This window comes from Anoplopoma fimbria, chromosome 7 (genome assembly GCF_027596085.1).
Source record: "Anoplopoma fimbria isolate UVic2021 breed Golden Eagle Sablefish chromosome 7, Afim_UVic_2022, whole genome shotgun sequence".
NCBI lineage: Eukaryota > Metazoa > Chordata > Actinopteri > Perciformes > Anoplopomatidae > Anoplopoma > Anoplopoma fimbria.
Genome location: NC_072455.1, coordinates 19,144,779 through 19,160,860, shown reverse-complemented (window position 1 = coordinate 19,160,860; position 16,082 = coordinate 19,144,779). Strand labels below are relative to the sequence as shown.

At 40.6% G+C, this 16,082-nt stretch overlaps 3 protein-coding genes across 3 annotated transcripts in view; 1 reads left to right on the top strand and 2 right to left on the bottom strand.

Moving 5' to 3' along the window:
- The first annotated feature begins 284 nt into the window (after positions 1-284).
- LOC129093177 (N-acyl-aromatic-L-amino acid amidohydrolase (carboxylate-forming) B-like) lies at positions 285-3,639 on the top strand. The gene is made up of 8 exons (XM_054601096.1): positions 285-316; positions 634-726; positions 781-932; positions 1,037-1,232; positions 1,389-1,482; positions 1,577-1,684; positions 1,784-1,896; positions 3,394-3,639. Exons 2-8 carry the CDS (start codon positions 634-636, stop codon positions 3,637-3,639), a joined length of 1,002 nt encoding a protein of 333 aa, XP_054457071.1. The 5' UTR covers positions 285-316.
- A 1,959-nt stretch (positions 3,640-5,598) lies between these two features.
- Positions 5,599-9,076, bottom strand: LOC129093665 (claudin domain-containing protein 1-like). The gene is made up of 4 exons (XM_054601751.1): positions 8,778-9,076; positions 7,309-7,416; positions 6,852-6,989; positions 5,599-5,833 (listed from the first exon to the last, which is right to left on the bottom strand). The coding sequence occupies exons 1-4, from the start codon at positions 9,067-9,069 to the stop codon at positions 5,613-5,615; spliced, it is 759 nt and encodes a 252-aa protein (XP_054457726.1). The 5' UTR covers positions 9,070-9,076; the 3' UTR covers positions 5,599-5,612.
- Positions 9,077-12,212: 3,136 nt separating this feature from the next.
- Positions 12,213-16,082, bottom strand: part of LOC129093176 (uncharacterized) — a 42,138-nt gene continuing 38,268 nt past the window's right edge. The window contains exons 6-11 of the mRNA XM_054601094.1: positions 13,969-14,033; positions 13,638-13,822; positions 12,958-13,268; positions 12,633-12,694; positions 12,404-12,552; positions 12,213-12,301 (exon numbers count right to left, since the gene is read on the bottom strand). Coding sequence (XP_054457069.1) covers positions 12,213-12,301; positions 12,404-12,552; positions 12,633-12,694; positions 12,958-13,268; positions 13,638-13,822; positions 13,969-14,033 — 861 coding nt within the window. The remainder of the gene's footprint in view (positions 12,302-12,403; positions 12,553-12,632; positions 12,695-12,957; positions 13,269-13,637; positions 13,823-13,968; positions 14,034-16,082) is intronic.

Below are 16,082 nucleotides of genomic sequence, written 5' to 3'. Positions count from 1 at the left end.
GAGTTTGCATAACAGGCAGCTGCAGCCTGTTCACAGGGAGGGATGGGAATGCTGAATCAGTGAAACTGCATGAAAGCCTGGGAGAGGGTGGGAGAGGGTAGAGAGAGGGTCGGGACAGGGTAGACTGGGTAAGATGTACAGTACGAATCCTCGTCATTCATCTCACCTCTTATTTGTGAATGTGGAGCTGACGGTTCACCCTGTTTTACCTTGAGTTACCGGACTTGAAATAGACTTTTAATCTCAGTGCTGCTGTGAGAGTACTGTAAAGCCGGAACTGCCCCTTTAGAGTTTCTAGCAAAGCCCGAACAGCGAGGTAAGGTTTCAAAAATCAATATCTCTTCATTGTAATGCAGTTGCTGTCTTGAATGTGCACAGTCACATCAACACTGGAGTAAGTGATACCTCCCACTGCGTGAAACCAGGGAAATGAAAAAATACATGTGTAATTTTATATCATTTGATATATATATTTTATTCAGTCAGAATAAAAAGAGATACAAGTAGTTTACGAGCAGAGAAAATTCAGATTAATCTGTGCATGTGTCGCTCAAAACTAGATGCAAAATATAAAGTAATAGTGGAGGACTTCAAAATAAACTTCTTGTTGCATTAATCCTTTAATTCACTCAGATGGAGGTGGACGAGCTGGTGTGTTTGCCAAGGTTGACCCGGGTTGCTGTGTGCGGCGGTACCCATGGCAACGAGCTGTCCGGGGTGTACTTGGTGAGAGAGCTGCTGAAGGTGAAGAAGGAAGTGATGGAGAAGAAGAAGGAGGAGATGGAGGAGAAGGAGAAGGAGGAGGAGGAGGAGGAGGAGGAGGAAGATCCTCTGTCAGTGATGATGGTGCTGTCGAACCCGCGAGCCGTGCAGCAGTGCCGCAGATACGTCGACACTGACCTCAACCGCTGCTTCACTCACGCCACCCTCAAGTAAGGCGGGGGGGAGAGGTGATGCCACACGTGGTCGCTGTTGGGACGATGACGACGATGATGATGATGATGATGATGATCAGATTGTTTTTTCTGTCTCCCAGTGGTCCCAGATCAGGCGATGACCCCTACGAGATCATCAGATCCCGAGAACTGAACGCCTTCCTGGGTCCCAAAGGGAGTTCTGGGGCGGTAGATCTGGTTTGCGACCTCCACAACACCACTGCCAACATGGGCCTGTGCTTCATCGCGTACTCCGACTGCGACTGGATCTGCATGCACATATTCAGACACCTGCAGGCAAGGCCTCAAACTGTTCCCACACACTAAAGGGGAAATCAATTCACCCTGCATGTTTGAGGAACTTTACAGATTTGGGTACACTTAAATTTTGAACAATGAACTTAGATCGGTAATGCCAGAAAGAAAAAGTTAAGAGTGACTTGTCATTTTCAGAGGAAGATGCCAGATATACCAATGAGGTACATTCATTTTGAAGTCTCCAGCAAAGAATCATATTCCCTTGATTCAGTGGGGAAGCATGGCTTTGGTGAGTTTTTTTAATATATTTACAATAACGCAACTAATCCAAAGCAATCGCATGCTGGATAATCTGTTATATTTGTCATATAAAATTTCTGCAGCCATGGAAATCGGCCCCCAGCCCCACGGTGTAGTGAGGTCAAACATCTATACGGCCATGAAAGCTGGCGTGCAGTACATGCTCGATTGGGTTTGTTTCTTCAACTCAGGTACAATTTGACTATTTTTCCTGCTAAAAAAAGCTTATCAACTTTGTGCATCTTAAAGCCTCTTTTTGGTCTTGTTTTAAACCCTTCTTTTATTTTCAGGTACCATTTTTGAAGGAGAATACGTGGATGTGTTCACCATGATTAAACACATCGACTACCCAAGAGACAGAGAGACTCACAACATCACAGCAGCCATTCATCCTCAGCTCCAGGTGCAGTGTGAAACCTATTTGTAGCTCCAAGCTTTACTGATAGGCATTGCCCTTTGTCAGATTTAAATGCTAGCTTTATTATGTCAACATTTAATGCATATAAACTACCTAACATTACATGACAGCTAAACAAATTATCAAAAAAGAAGCAAAGCCTTTTTTAAATAATCAGTTGTGTGTGTGGGTGGTGGCAGCTGCAGATTCTACAAAGAAAATACCACCTTGTTGTTAACATTTATCGTGACACAGGGTGGGGCGTCTTTGTGTAAGCGTATGACGTCGACAACATGGTTTACATACCAACAAGTAAACTGTAATTATCAGCTGACAATTGACATGAAATGAGAATTGCCAGTACATTTATCAGAAATGACTCATCACACTTTATTTTAAAAGTCTGTAATTTCCTGATTCATTTCCTTAAAGGGTGATAGAACTAATTGTAATTGTAATTACTTTTAGTCCTCTGGTTTCCAACCTGGGGGTCGGGAGGCCTTGGTTTTAAGGGGTGTAAGACAGCTTATTGCAAAAATATAAAAATATACATGATTGTAAAAAAAAAAAAAAAGAATACAAAAAAACCCACCATAATACAGAGAATTGTATAAAAAGTTCCTAAAAATAACAGGTAAATTCATCACTATTGCCATAATCAAAGGTAAACCAAATTGGTTTGTTTTACATAAACTTCCTGCAGTTATTGTGTTCAATTTGGGTTAATTGTACAGTTTATACGTTGTCCTGTACTGATATTGCTATGCATCGAATATATCAAGTTAAATAAAAAAAGTGTAATAGTGAAACTATAAATGTTGACAGAAAGAAAAATGAAAAAATGGCAGTGATAGTGATGTGTTGATCACAATGCAGCTGGTATTTGATGTTATCAGTAAGAAAACCGGAATGGGTTCAGTTCAAAGTATGATAGTGCCTCATGATAATGCTTTGTCACTAAAGGCAGCCTTTCCATTAATAACCAGCTCTGTGAACTTTACATCGTGGTTTCTTTTGAAAATGAAACATAAGGACTGATCGAGATCTGTGATAATTTTTAGGGATGGTCAGTATTTACGTACGTGGTGTTCTGCAGGAATCCTGTGAGTCAGTGACATTTGAAGTGTCACGGCAGTTTCATGATTTTCTTATCAGGACACACAATCATGAAGGACCATTGGGGCCATTACTAGCCAACTATGGATTCAAATGGGCTGATTACTTGCACACCGGCTTCACATTTAGCATCCAGATATGATAGTGGCTCCCAATATTTATCTGACTTTTCATCTAACTCTAGCAACTTTCTAAAAAAATGTTTGAAACTAAAAATGATCTTTTAATCATTTGGCAGTTTCTGTGACCACTGCTCCAACAACTAAAGTAAACAGCTTGTTAGGACCATTGTTTGCTGCCCAGCTGCTTTAAGATTGCTTTGCAAATGTTAAATCTCACAGGTTTTGCTAGTAAGCAATCAACCTAATTGGCTGTCCCTCCACACAGGACCGAGACTTCTGCTTGCTCCACCCAGAAGACCCACTGTTCCAGACTTTCTCGGGTGAAACTCTGAGGTACAAAGGAAAGGAGCCCCTTTACCCTTTCTTCATCAATGAATGCGCTTATTACGAGAAGGGCATTGCTCTGTCCCTGGCGAGGAAAAGGCGTGTGATGATTCCAGCAATCCGGGTGCAGACAGAGCAGGAACAACTGGCTAACGTGAAGGGATTTGCGTCAGAGGAAGAGGAGTGAGGATGGACTTTAAAACACAGCCGACATGATGAGACTGATGTAACCGTGAAATAAATTTTACAAAAAAAGCTTTTTATTGAAACAACAGCAGTTGATTGGAACACGCAGGTGTACGCTCGGTGACACTCGCACATGATATTTAAGTGTACAATTATTAAGCGTTTCAGCTCACAACGGGAGAGTGAACAACACAGTCACTGTGGATTCACAAAAGCACAGTCATACACGGACATTGGATGTTATATTTACGCTACAGTGGATTCAGGGATGGAACCATTTGTTGAATTAAAGGGTTGAGTCTGCAAAATACAATCTGATTTATCATGAAATCCATCAGACACATATTTCATATCGCAGATATTCTTTCATTTTATTTATTTTTTATTTATATATATCTTCAAACATATACTATAGTTTTTAGGGTAGGATTTTTTTTCTAAAATTAGTTTATTTTTTGGACACTTGGGACAATTTTTGGGACACAAAAAAAATAGAAATTCACACCCGACCATTACAGCAATATTCAGGATATGTTTTAAAAAATAATTTAAGTGCAAATAGTTTATCACAATATGGCCTTTAAATTACATTCATAATGCCTAACAGGGAAACGCTGTCTCCGTTAAATCCTGTTGAATTTAAATGGTGGTAACAAATGAATGCAAAATAAACAAACAAATATAAATTAAATACATAACCACAAACAACTGAATTCACAAAGGAAAACCAATTTATAAGAGCATGTTAGGGCGACAAAACAAAACACAAAATGGTGAAAGAACTGATCTTTCCTGCCAAAGCCTACAAAATCTGTCAAAATGTTTAAAAAACAGAAAACAAAGTAAACAAATTATAAACATCAACACTAATGGCCATGAATAAATAGATGCCACTTAAGTTAAAAAAAGGGATGCAATTCTTTTTGTAATCACAGAACAATATATACACACAATAGCCATCGTCTCCAGTCACATTAGCGAACCAGTCACAATAATCTTGTGGATGTCTATCAGGTTTTTTCTCTTGCTGCGAGAAACAAACTCAGGGTGTGTCCAGAGCACCCTTGCTGCCAGGTACTTTTACAAGTGCAACAAAGGGGAAATGTCACAACACCCGCCTGTGGATCTCGGGTTTGTACAGAGGTGCAATGGAGTTGAAAAGGTCAACAAGGAAGGATCTGTGAAACGAATGTGATCTCCCAATTCAGTACCAGAACAATTTCTAGTACATATTATGCACTACTGTATATTATAGGCCATTTTCGCAGCAACCATTTAGACATGTCATACATAGCAGGGAAAACATTGATATAATTAATTGTTGTGCTAATTCAAGAGTTGTGTCTTAAAATATTTAAAATGTTGTCTTCCGAGAGAATAGACAATATCTTGTACTTTTGCTTCATGCATAACATCGTAGGACAATAGTCAACCACATTCTTAGGGGTAAACGTTGAACCAGTTTCAGTTATATTATAATTAGTTGCCTTAAGTTTCTTTCAAATAAATTTGGATAAACTGAGAATTTACTTTCAAATTATACTTCTCATGTTTCTCGGCCCGTCCAACTTGTCTTTTAAGCGATGTTGCTGCACTCCTAAATGTCAGCAATTCCTTTGGTGAGTAATGTATTCACCATTTCATTTCTTTCACTTCTCCATATGAACGCACTACATATTCATAACCTATGTTATGAAACTGGGACACAGCTAATTCTTTCCAGCTTGGTGTTAAGTTACTCTTCAGCAAACATATGTTGCACTATACACATCTTTCTAGTTGACCTTTTTCAAACCAATTCTGTTACCCGTAGAGAGATACAAATCTAATCTTTTAATGCAGCAGATAGGGGTCATTACTACATGCACTTAATCCATCAGAGGGCAAAACGTACAGATTAACCCACATCACGTTGCTCTGAGATCATATTAAGATGCACCTTGGTGACAGAGGAGGGCGTACATTTACTTTAGTCTAAGCCACCCGGTAGGCGCTCATGCGGTAGTAGTTCTGACTGTGACTGCGTGCCGCCCACACTAGCAGCGCAGCGGCCATCATGTGGAGTGGCGAGGAAATGAGGGCCAAGTAGAGGGACCAGCCCAGAGAGCCGTCCACCTTATCAGGCAGCATGGACACCCTGTGGAGCAGGTCCATCCCAGCCAGGTAGCAGCACACTGTGGCTAAGGTACAGAGGCCTGCAGGGCACAAAATCAGGGTTTATTCTTTTTAGTTTTTTTGCAATAAAACAAAAAAACTCTTATTATTAATAAAAGCATATTATTAAAGCATCTGCCCCAAAAAAACAATTTATAAGAGCATGTTAGGGCGACAAAACAAAACACAAAATGGTGAAAAAACTGATCTTTCCTGCCAAAGCCTACAAAATCTGTCAAAATGTTTAAAAAACAGAAAACAAATCATTGAGTAAACAAATTATAAACATCAACACTAATGGCCATGAATAAATAGATGCCACTTAAGTTAAAAAAAGGGATGCAATTCTTTTTGTAATCACAGAACAATCATACAGTCATAATAATCTTGTGGATGTGTATCAGGTTTTTTCTCTTGCTGCGGCGCCAGACAAACAAACTCAGGGTGTGTCCAGAGCACCCTTGCTGCAGATGCACCAGGTAAACATGTCAATTGCAACATACTGTCTAGTCTGTGCACACAACTTTATTGTCTAGTTATGGAATTTGACATTACGGAGCCCAGAAGATTCCAACCACTACCCCTTGTAACTCTGTAACTGTCCAGAGGGGCAAGTTGAAAAGGGAGGGGTGAAAATAAGAAATGGCATTGGCCCGTAGTCTTGTTTCCTCTTTATCCTAAAAAAAAAAACCCTTTAGGAATAAACCGTGTTTGCTCTTTTAGCAGGTGTGTTCAAACTAATTAAGGGAAATTACCTGCATCCTTCAGTTTTGATTTGCTGTATGTTAATGCCTGAATGTATCATTTAGAATAAAACTAAATTAATTCTGTTTTGGATGTGTTAAATTCTCAAAAGGCTTTTTTTGTAGCCAATATTACTTTAAGGATACTTGGACTCAAACAGGAGTCCCTGTAACTAGAACTTCAAGACCAATTCCTTGGAAATCAGTTCCAGCACAAATAACTGTAACAATAAAACTAATTAACCATTTGGGTGATTAATAAGAAGCAGTCTGCAAGTTACTTGTACAGGGTTTTCTGCGGCTAAACCTGTCTTACCAGCCAGCAGGTGAAGAACTCCAATGCCAAGTGTGGGGGTGAGGCTTCTGCAGAGGCAGGCACAGAAACCAGTCAGGCCTGCCAACACCACCAGACTCAAGGAAACCAGTGGCAGCAGAAACTGGCTCCTCCACAAATCTATACAGACATGCACACAGACACAGAAAGGAATGAGTCTCTTATGTCTTCATTTATTCACCTTATGTACGGCAGAGGAACCAGCCCTTATTGGGAGAAATGTATTGTTCAACATCACATATTGGTCATAATTAATGCACTATGCAGAGAAGAGGCTTGGTCTAGTTTTTTTTATATTATTAAACCCACTGTTCCTAAATTCTTAGTATGGGTGAAATGCGGTCGATGTGGTCAAATTTTCATCCATGTACCTGTACGTATATGATGATTGTAATAAAGTTTTAGGAAGTATTAATAAGGGCGTTGTGACTGAACTTACAGGTGCGCAGCATGTCCTCTCCACTGTTGTGGTTGCCCGGCTCTTTGTACTTGGGAGTGAACTGCTGAGACGGAGTGAAGCTTCGACACTCCAACATCATCTTGGAATCTGAAAGAGTTTATTGACAGTGCTGTGACTGAGCATTTACAATATACTTCGAGTCACATATACATTAATACTATTGTGTATTTTCTAACTTTTGTTGACATACTGCAGCAGAAAAATAAAGCCAATTTACAGAGACGCAGGAATGGTTTTATATTGAAAATAACTTGTTAATAATTAAGTAATTCACATTTAGCTTGGATAAGAAGAAACTCCCATGCATTAACTATTTAAGGACACAAGATGACAAATTACTAATTATTTCATTGCTTTCTGATACCTTTGTTTTACTTTTTTGTACTTGTTTTTTGTTTATAGCTCTTTTTCTGTGTATGTAGGTTCAGATCAACGACAAAACCGGAATCAAAATCCTTCCATGTATACGCATTCATGGCCAAAAAAGCTTATTCTGATTGTGATGATAACAGATCATTTCTATGTTCTGTATGATTTGCAGACCAGGGCCACAAAACAGAGGACTGTTCATTGTTGATCTTGTACGCCGGTGGTGCAAATTTCCCCAAAATTCTGCAGTCGACCAGATTGTGTAGACAGGAGTGATATGGAGTAAACCTGAGGCTTTCGGGGCAGTTGTCTGCTTTGACCCGTTGATAACTCTGCCTTGATCATGAGAAGTACTACCCTGAGCCTTCCTCGTAGCACTTATTGCACTCGTATTAGTTGTTGCACTTACTGTATTTGTATCAGTTCGCTGCACTTATTGAATTTGTATTTGTTTACTGCACTTATCCTATTCGCAGTAGTTTGTAGCACTTACTATATTCGGATTAGTCTGTTGCAATTATTGTTTTCGTAGTAACTTGCCTCTGCACTATACTTTTGCTCTGGCTTATGCTTTAAGATGCTTGTTTAAGAAAGGAGATGCACTTATGACTTCTGGTGACTAGTAGTTCTCTTGAATACCTATGTTGAATACACTTCCTGTAAGTCGCTTTGGATAAAAGCGTCTGCTAAATGACTGTAATGTAATGTAATGTAATGTAATGTAATGAGACAGATCTGACAGGATCTGGGGTGGCTTACCACCTCCAATAAACTATTTTACCTCAGAGGACCCCCAATATTTTTTCCAAAGAAGACGGGTATATTTTGGTTTGTTTTCTTACTATAATAATGCCACTTGTTATGTAATGATTATAATTATAATGATACATGAGAGGCATGGAGTGGCACATACAATTCATCCGGAGAATGAGCCACACCTGGTGACATGTACCTGAGACAAGGTGTGGCTCACAGTTATGACAGCAACTATGCCCTGACCTGAAGACAACTGAGCTCTTGACTCATCTTTTGGATAAGATGTACAAGTGTGATGAAGCAGGTTAGGTCGGCTGGCATACCTGTCTCTTTGTTCCAGTGCTGGTTGGCAGGAACCAGCACACACCTCCACCACAGGCCCACGGTCCCGTTCAGGCGGAATAACGTGTCGCTGTATGTTTTCTCATCAAACTCCCCGTCCATGAACTCCTCATACATGGTGTGCAGCTCGGACACGTTGGCCTCCCCTCGCACGGTGGGACTGCTGTACTGGTACCAGTGCTGCGTCCCCACAGCCACCGACAGATACACGGTGGCCAGTATGCTCAGCACACAGGCGATGACCAGAGCTGTGGCGTAGCGGTTGTCGACCATTGTTCACTGAGCCAGAGACAAATCCTAAAGGGATTAAGGTCGACGCATCTATTTGGTCAACCTGGATTGCTTTTCTGTCAAACACTCGCATCCAATCACTCTGGCATCGTCCAGTCAGCAAAAATAAAGAAAGAAAAAAAAAAACACCTTTTTTTTGGGTGTTTTATTGAGCAGTACTCATCTCCAGTGTTGTCCTAATAGTCGGTGTCCCTGCAGGCCGGCTCGGATGCTCCATCTGTCCCCATGTCCCACATCCACAGATGGTGGTCACAACAACAACAACCCAGTATCCCAGTACTCCCAGTAAAGCGGCTGTATTATAGGTCGTTATTCCAGCATGGAAATGCTAATTGCATGGGGTTTGTTTTGGACGGCAGTGTGCAGCAGCCGGGATGATAGAGATGCTACTCTAATCCCTGCGTTTTCCTCTTCCGGTGCCGCTGATGAGCAGTAAAAAAAAAACCTTTTTCTCAGTCAGGAAAGCTTTTTTTCCTCTTTTCATTTTTTTTTTTTTTTTTTTTCTGTAAATGTTACAGAGAGAGCAGTGAAACAAGAGATCGAGATGAGCAACCCAGTAGCATTATCATAATAAAACTTGATAAGGTCTTCAAAGGCATTATTATTAATGAACTAATTCATAAGGCTGCAACTAGATCTAATGATTATTTTTAATCTCGAAAATGGAAAAAAAAAATGTGTTAAAAAGGCCCATCACAAGCTCCTAGAGCAAATTGTGACTACTTAAGATGCTTTATTTAACCAGACAAAAGTTTTAAACAAAGTAACCAAAAAGCTGGCACTATAAGGCAAAGTAAAGAAATATATTTTCAAATTTTTTTTTTTTTTTTTTTTTTTTTTTTTTTTAGAAATATATTTATTGGCTTTTCAAATTTTTCAACAAATAGACAGACAAATACAAATATTCACATATAAAACAAATAAAAAACAAATCACAAGTAAATAATAATACCTAAAAAAAAAAAAAAAAAAATATATATTTTCAAATTTAAGCACAGAACCAGAACGTTCGTGGCCTCCTTCCTGAGACCTTAATGACTTAAAGATAATCAAAATCGATCAACTCCCAAATTAATTGGGATTTTCTGCATTTTAATATAAATAAAGTCATTTCAATATTCATTCCAGAGCCTTGGACAAACAATCTAACCTAGATTGAAGGTGACCACAGAAAGCAAGACATCATTTTGTAAAGAAACGTTAATTTCGTCATCTCAATGATAAAAAGCTGAATTCATAAGCAATAAAGCACCCTTGTTCAATACACTATAAAAAGGGCTAAAGCCAGGATTTTAGAATTCCATGGTCTCCAAATACTAAACATTATTTGGATTGTTCATATTTTATGGATTCAAATAATGAATTGTATTTCGGAAAAATAGCATTTCCAACACAAAGCTCTAGATGCTGTTTCAAAAATATGTCAATAAATTGTATTTAATGAAAGAAAAATACTTAAATCATCATCCCATGCGTGATATATTTGACTGTAGAATTCCACCAGTTTGCTAAAACTCCATAGTCTCAGCTACAGCCTTCCTTGGTTGGCATAACCATTAGCTAGTGTTATCAGACTTAGATATTGCGTATGGATATGCGTTTTGAATAGTTTTAAGGCTGTTTTGAGGGTAGAAGGAACTGGTGCAGTTGAGTATAGGCCTGTGGTTACTGTTTCTTGGGCAGATGTAGTCCCTGTTCAAAAATATCAGTCAAGATTGTAAGGACTTGATTTGTTGTACACTACAATTCTAGCCCATGGACTTTGTTGTCTTACGAAAAGGTCTTTTTTGGTTTGAAAGTTTACAATTACAAAGTCATCTGCACCTTCATTTCTTCTTTATTGACCGCTGCAACATTCTTTGCTCCTATAAAGTGTGTTTAGGCGTTGCCTCTAAGATAATAGAAGTGGCTTCTTTGCCAAATTTAAAATGGAGAATTTTGGAAATAATAAGTGAATGGCAAGTTTCTAAGAAGATTTATGGTAAAGATTATCTAAATGTGGTTGCCTTAAGTCTTTAACAACATATCTGACTATTGCAGAAAAGGAAGAATTATTGTTGCTGGTGTTTACTTTAAGGTGATTTAATAATAATGTGTCTCACGGGCTGTTTGGTGGTGTTTGAATAGATAGAAGAATCTCAAAGACTAAGTTAACTTTGAACCCCTCCCAGTTCTCTTTCTTAACAAACCTGGATTCACTAACACAGAAAAAGCTGAAGCTCATTGGTAGACATTAAACATTCCCTGATACACTTTCTCTTTTCCCACCAAAATTGCAAAACATGACACGAGAGACAGTTTTAATTCTTCAAAGATTTTGTATTCTGATCATTGTAAAGTTTCTGACAAAATTATACAAACAACAAGAAATCTCACAGAATACATCCATGCCTGAATACATAAATACACCTTGTATAAATAAGAAACTTGACAGTGCAATGTTTTGACATATATGCCATCATGAGGATAAAACTCTCGGCCTATGTATTGGTTTAGGGCTGGGATACACAGCTCATGGTGAGCCGCAGTGTTGTTCCTTCAATTAATTATGCTCTCTGATATTGCTATGGGGTTAGGACTAATTTTATGGAATTATTGAAATTGTATGTAATGCTATGGTATGGAGTGAAACCTAAACATTAATTTGACGTGCATTTTGAGACGACAGAAGAAGACGGAAAAGACTAACTTCACAAAAAGTCCAATGTGATATCTGGAGCTAAAACTGCATTCAGACAATGGTAAGCGTGTTTTGGCGGTTTTACTTTCCAGGGTGGCTGATTTTAATTGTCTACTTTTACTTGTTTACGTTTTGTCATGACAAACAAAAAGCATAGAACACATTGCTTTTTGACATCTCAGGGATTCATGGTATTTTGTTGGATTTATTACTCTTGTTTATGTCATTCTGATCGGTCAAGGATCCTTGACATTCCCACCCAGAAACGCGTATAGATCGAAAGACATACCTAACTGTCATTAATATGTGCAGTCAATGAAACATTTAATTTGATAGTAAATTAATCTGATACAAGGCTTCTTCTTAAAGAATCAAGAAGTCATTTTTCATACCACTGATGGCAGTCATGCAATAATGCCTATTAAAACGGTAATCAGCAATGATGCTATTGCGGGCTTGACAGTAGCCATGACAACAGCACCAGGAAGGATGCAGTGATGAGACTGATCTTGTGGCTTACTCCACTTGAAACCTCTGTAATAGTTGAGAAAAGGAAACAAGACATTGCTTTAACAAAGAACCAAAAAATCTGTAATATTCAAAACATTTTATGAGGTATTATTCAATATTGCTTACGTGTGCCATCCACAGAAATGGAGGCGGTGTCAATGTCGAAGGCTGTGATGCTTGAAGCTGCTCCGACCAAAACATTTCCAGTCTCAGTGCCATTAGGAACAGATGTGGATGAAAATCCAACATCCATGTGTGTGACGATTGATCCATTACTGCAAAAAATATTGTTTTATTCCTATAAATTCATGATCAGTGCTCTTAAGATTCTATCTTCATAACATAAACAAATTACCTGAACAAAAGCACTGTTATGGTGCGGAATGAAGGAAATGCTCTCCTGTAGAAAGGTTCAAGCTGCAGGAATACAAGCAAAATTTGTAAGTACAATTATTTTATTTGCTTGTGTTTTTATTACTTGTGCATTGTCTTAAATTAAATTGCTTGAATTGCATTGTCTTTAATTATGGTATTTCTTTGGCACTTACTGCAAGTAGTAACATTATTCCATTTTTTTCTATTAACTGTATATGGAAAGATGATTGAAATAGTTTTGTCTTTGAAAAGTTATCACCCCTTTTTTTTGTCCGTTATGAAATGAGAAACAATCTATAACTTACTGTCGTCTTTGTCAATGAGGCTCGGTTTTTAAACGCTGCAGATGACGGATTCTGCAGGTCACTTGTAAATGTCTCTCCAACAGATCTGAAAGTCACACGCCTTGCTATGACTGTCTCAGCAGTGGTAGTAGATGTGGTGGTTGTAGGAGTTGTAGTTGTAGCACTAGCAGCTGTAGTTGCAGCACTGGGAGCTGTGGTTGCAGCACTGGGAGCTGTGGTTGCAGCACTGGTGGCAGGAATAATTGTTGTACTTGCAGCAGTTGAGATTGCAGTAGTTGTAATATTTAAAGTGGGAGATGCAGTTGTCGTTTCTGTGAAAAACAAATAAAGATGAAAAATAAATAATGGTAGCCAGAGGGCCTTCTTTTAAACAAAAATAAAAATGACAACATGAGTTTATTTTTGGTAAGTCACAGCTCAAGAAGTCCTGCTAATGTCCCAGTGGACTTCATGGTAATTATGATTGTGTATGCTCTTTGTCAACCCAGCAATTTGTGATAAAAGGATCAGGAGCAGGATCCATAGTAACTTTGATAGTAGTGTCAGTTATATCAGAAAATCATCCATGGACAATTAATATACTCACTCATAGACTTTGATAGATACATTACAAATCACATTGGGTATATGTCTCTGCTTAACAACCATTGGAGTGAAATGGAGACCTAGTGTTTACTTACTAACTACAGTGATTGAAGCAGCATCAATAGTGAGGTTGAAGGTACTGTTGGGGTTAGACACAGCGTCTACTAAGACTGCTGCAACAGCATCAGACTGTGGGATTGGTCCAGCGGAAGCAGTTCGATTGAATTCAATCCCGACCTCTGCTTCAGTATTAGTCATTCGGTTGCGGCCCGTAGCTGGTCTGCATGATGATAAAAGAACATATAATTATCAAATTTTATTAACATTAAAAACTTATCCATATGTGTAATATTATTTTTTGTGTGACATTATTAAGTTTAAACATTGTGAATGAAGTGAGTAGGACCCTTGACATTTCAATGGTACCTGAACACAATGATAAAGGTGCGGATGAAAAGAAAGCCAAATCTGGTGCTGTAGATCAAATCACACTGTGGGAATAAAGAAAATATAAAATATGAAGAAATTAAAAATACAGTATTCTCCAAATTAAATGAAGAACTGCAAAAGTAATACACAGACAAATAATCAGAGTGAGTACTAACCACAGCTACAACTGTTGCCTCAAGATTCTTGAATTGCTGGCTGTTTCTATCATTTAATTGTTCTACAAATGGTTCTTCAAGGGTTGCTGAGAGGGCCACAACAGTTTGGGGAGATTCAGTGGTTGTTATTGCTGTTGTAGGTGTTGAAGTCGTAGCTGCGGCTGTTGTAGGTGCAGCAGTTGTAGGTGCAGCAGTAGTCGGTGCAGCAGTAGTCGGTGCTGCTGTTGTAGGTGCAGCTGTCGTAGGTGCGGCAGTTGTAGGTGCAGCTGTAGTTGGTGCTGCTGTTGTAGGTGCAGCAGTAGTCGGTGCTGCTGTTGTAGGTGCAGCTGTTGTAGGTGCAGCTGTCGTAGGTGCAGCAGTAGTCGGTGCTGCTGTTGTAGGTGCAGCTAGGTGCAGCTGTCGTAGGTGCGGCAGTTGTAGGTGCAGCTGTAGTTGGTGCTGCTGTTGTAGGTGCAGCAGTAGTCGGTGCTGCTGTTGTAGGTGCAGCTGTTGTAGGTGCAGCTGTCGTAGGTGCAGCAGTAGTCGGTGCTGCTGTTGTAGGTGCAGCTGTCGTAGGTGCGGCAGTTGTAGGTGCAGCTGTAGTTGGTGCTGCTGTTGTAGGTGCAGCAGTAGTCGGTGCAGCAGTAGTCGGTGCTGCTGTTGTAGGTGCAGCTGTTGTAGGTGCAGCTGTCGTAGGTGCAGCAGTAGTCGGTGCAGCTGTTGTAGGTGCAGCTGTCGTAGGTGCAGTAGTAGTCGGTGCTGCTGTTGTAGGTGCAGCAGTTGTAGGTGCAGCTGTTGTAGGTGCGGCAGTTGTAGGTGCAGCAGTAGTCGGTGCAGCTGTTGTAGGTGCAGCTGTTGTAGGTGCAGCTGTCGTAGGCGCTGCTGTTGTAGGTGCGGCAGTTGTAGGTGCAGCTGTAGTCGGTGCTGCTGTTGTAGGTGCAGCAGTTGTAGGTGCAGCTGTCGTAGGTGCAGCTGTCGTAGGTGCAGCAGTAGTCGGTGCAGCTGTTGTAGGTGCAGCTGTCGTAGGTGCTGCAGTTGTAGGTGCAGCTGTAGTCGCTGCTGCTGTTGTAGGTGCAGCAGTAGTTGGTGCTGCTGTTGTAGGTGCAGCAGTTGTAGGTGCAGCAGTTGTAGGTGCAGCTGTAGTCGCTGCTGCTGTTGTAGGTGCAGCAGTTGTAGGTGCAGCTGTCGTAGGTGCAGCTGTCGTAGGTGCAGCAGTAGTCGGTGCAGCTGTTGTAGGTGCAGCTGTCGTAGGTGCTGCAGTTGTAGGTGCAGCTGTAGTCGCTGCTGCTGTTGTAGGTGCAGCAGTAGTCGGTGCTGCTGTTGTAGGTGCGGCAGTTGTAGGTGCAGCTGTAGTCGGTGCTGCTGTTGTAGGTGCAACTGTTGTAGGTGCAGCAGTAGTCGGTGCAGCTGTAGTCGGTGCTGCTGTTGTAGGTGCAGCAGTTGTAGGTGCAGCTGTTGTAGGTGCGGCAGTTGTAGGTGCAGCAGTGGTCGGTGCAGCTGTTGTAGGTGCAGCAGTTGTAGGTGCAGCTGTCGTAGGTGCAGCAGTAGTCGGTGCAGCTGTTGTAGGTGCAGCTGTCGTAGGTGCAGTAGTAGTCGGTGCTGCTGTTGTAGGTGCAGCAGTTGTAGGTGCAGCTGTTGTAGGTGCGGCAGTTGTAGGTGCAGCAGTAGTCGGTGCAGCTGTTGTAGGTGCAGCTGTTGTAGGTGCAGCTGTCGTAGGCGCTGCTGTTGTAGGTGCGGCAGTTGTAGGTGCAGCTGTAGTCGGTGCTGCTGTTGTAGGTGCAGCAGTTGTAGGTGCAGCTGTCGTAGGTGCAGCTGTCGTAGGTGCAGCAGTAGTTGGTGCAGCTGTTGTAGGTGCAGCTGTCGTAGGTGCTGCAGTTGTAGGTGCAGCTGTAGTCGCTGCTGCTGTTGTAGGTGCAGCAGTAGTTGGTGCTGCTGTTGTAGGTGCAGCAGTTGTAG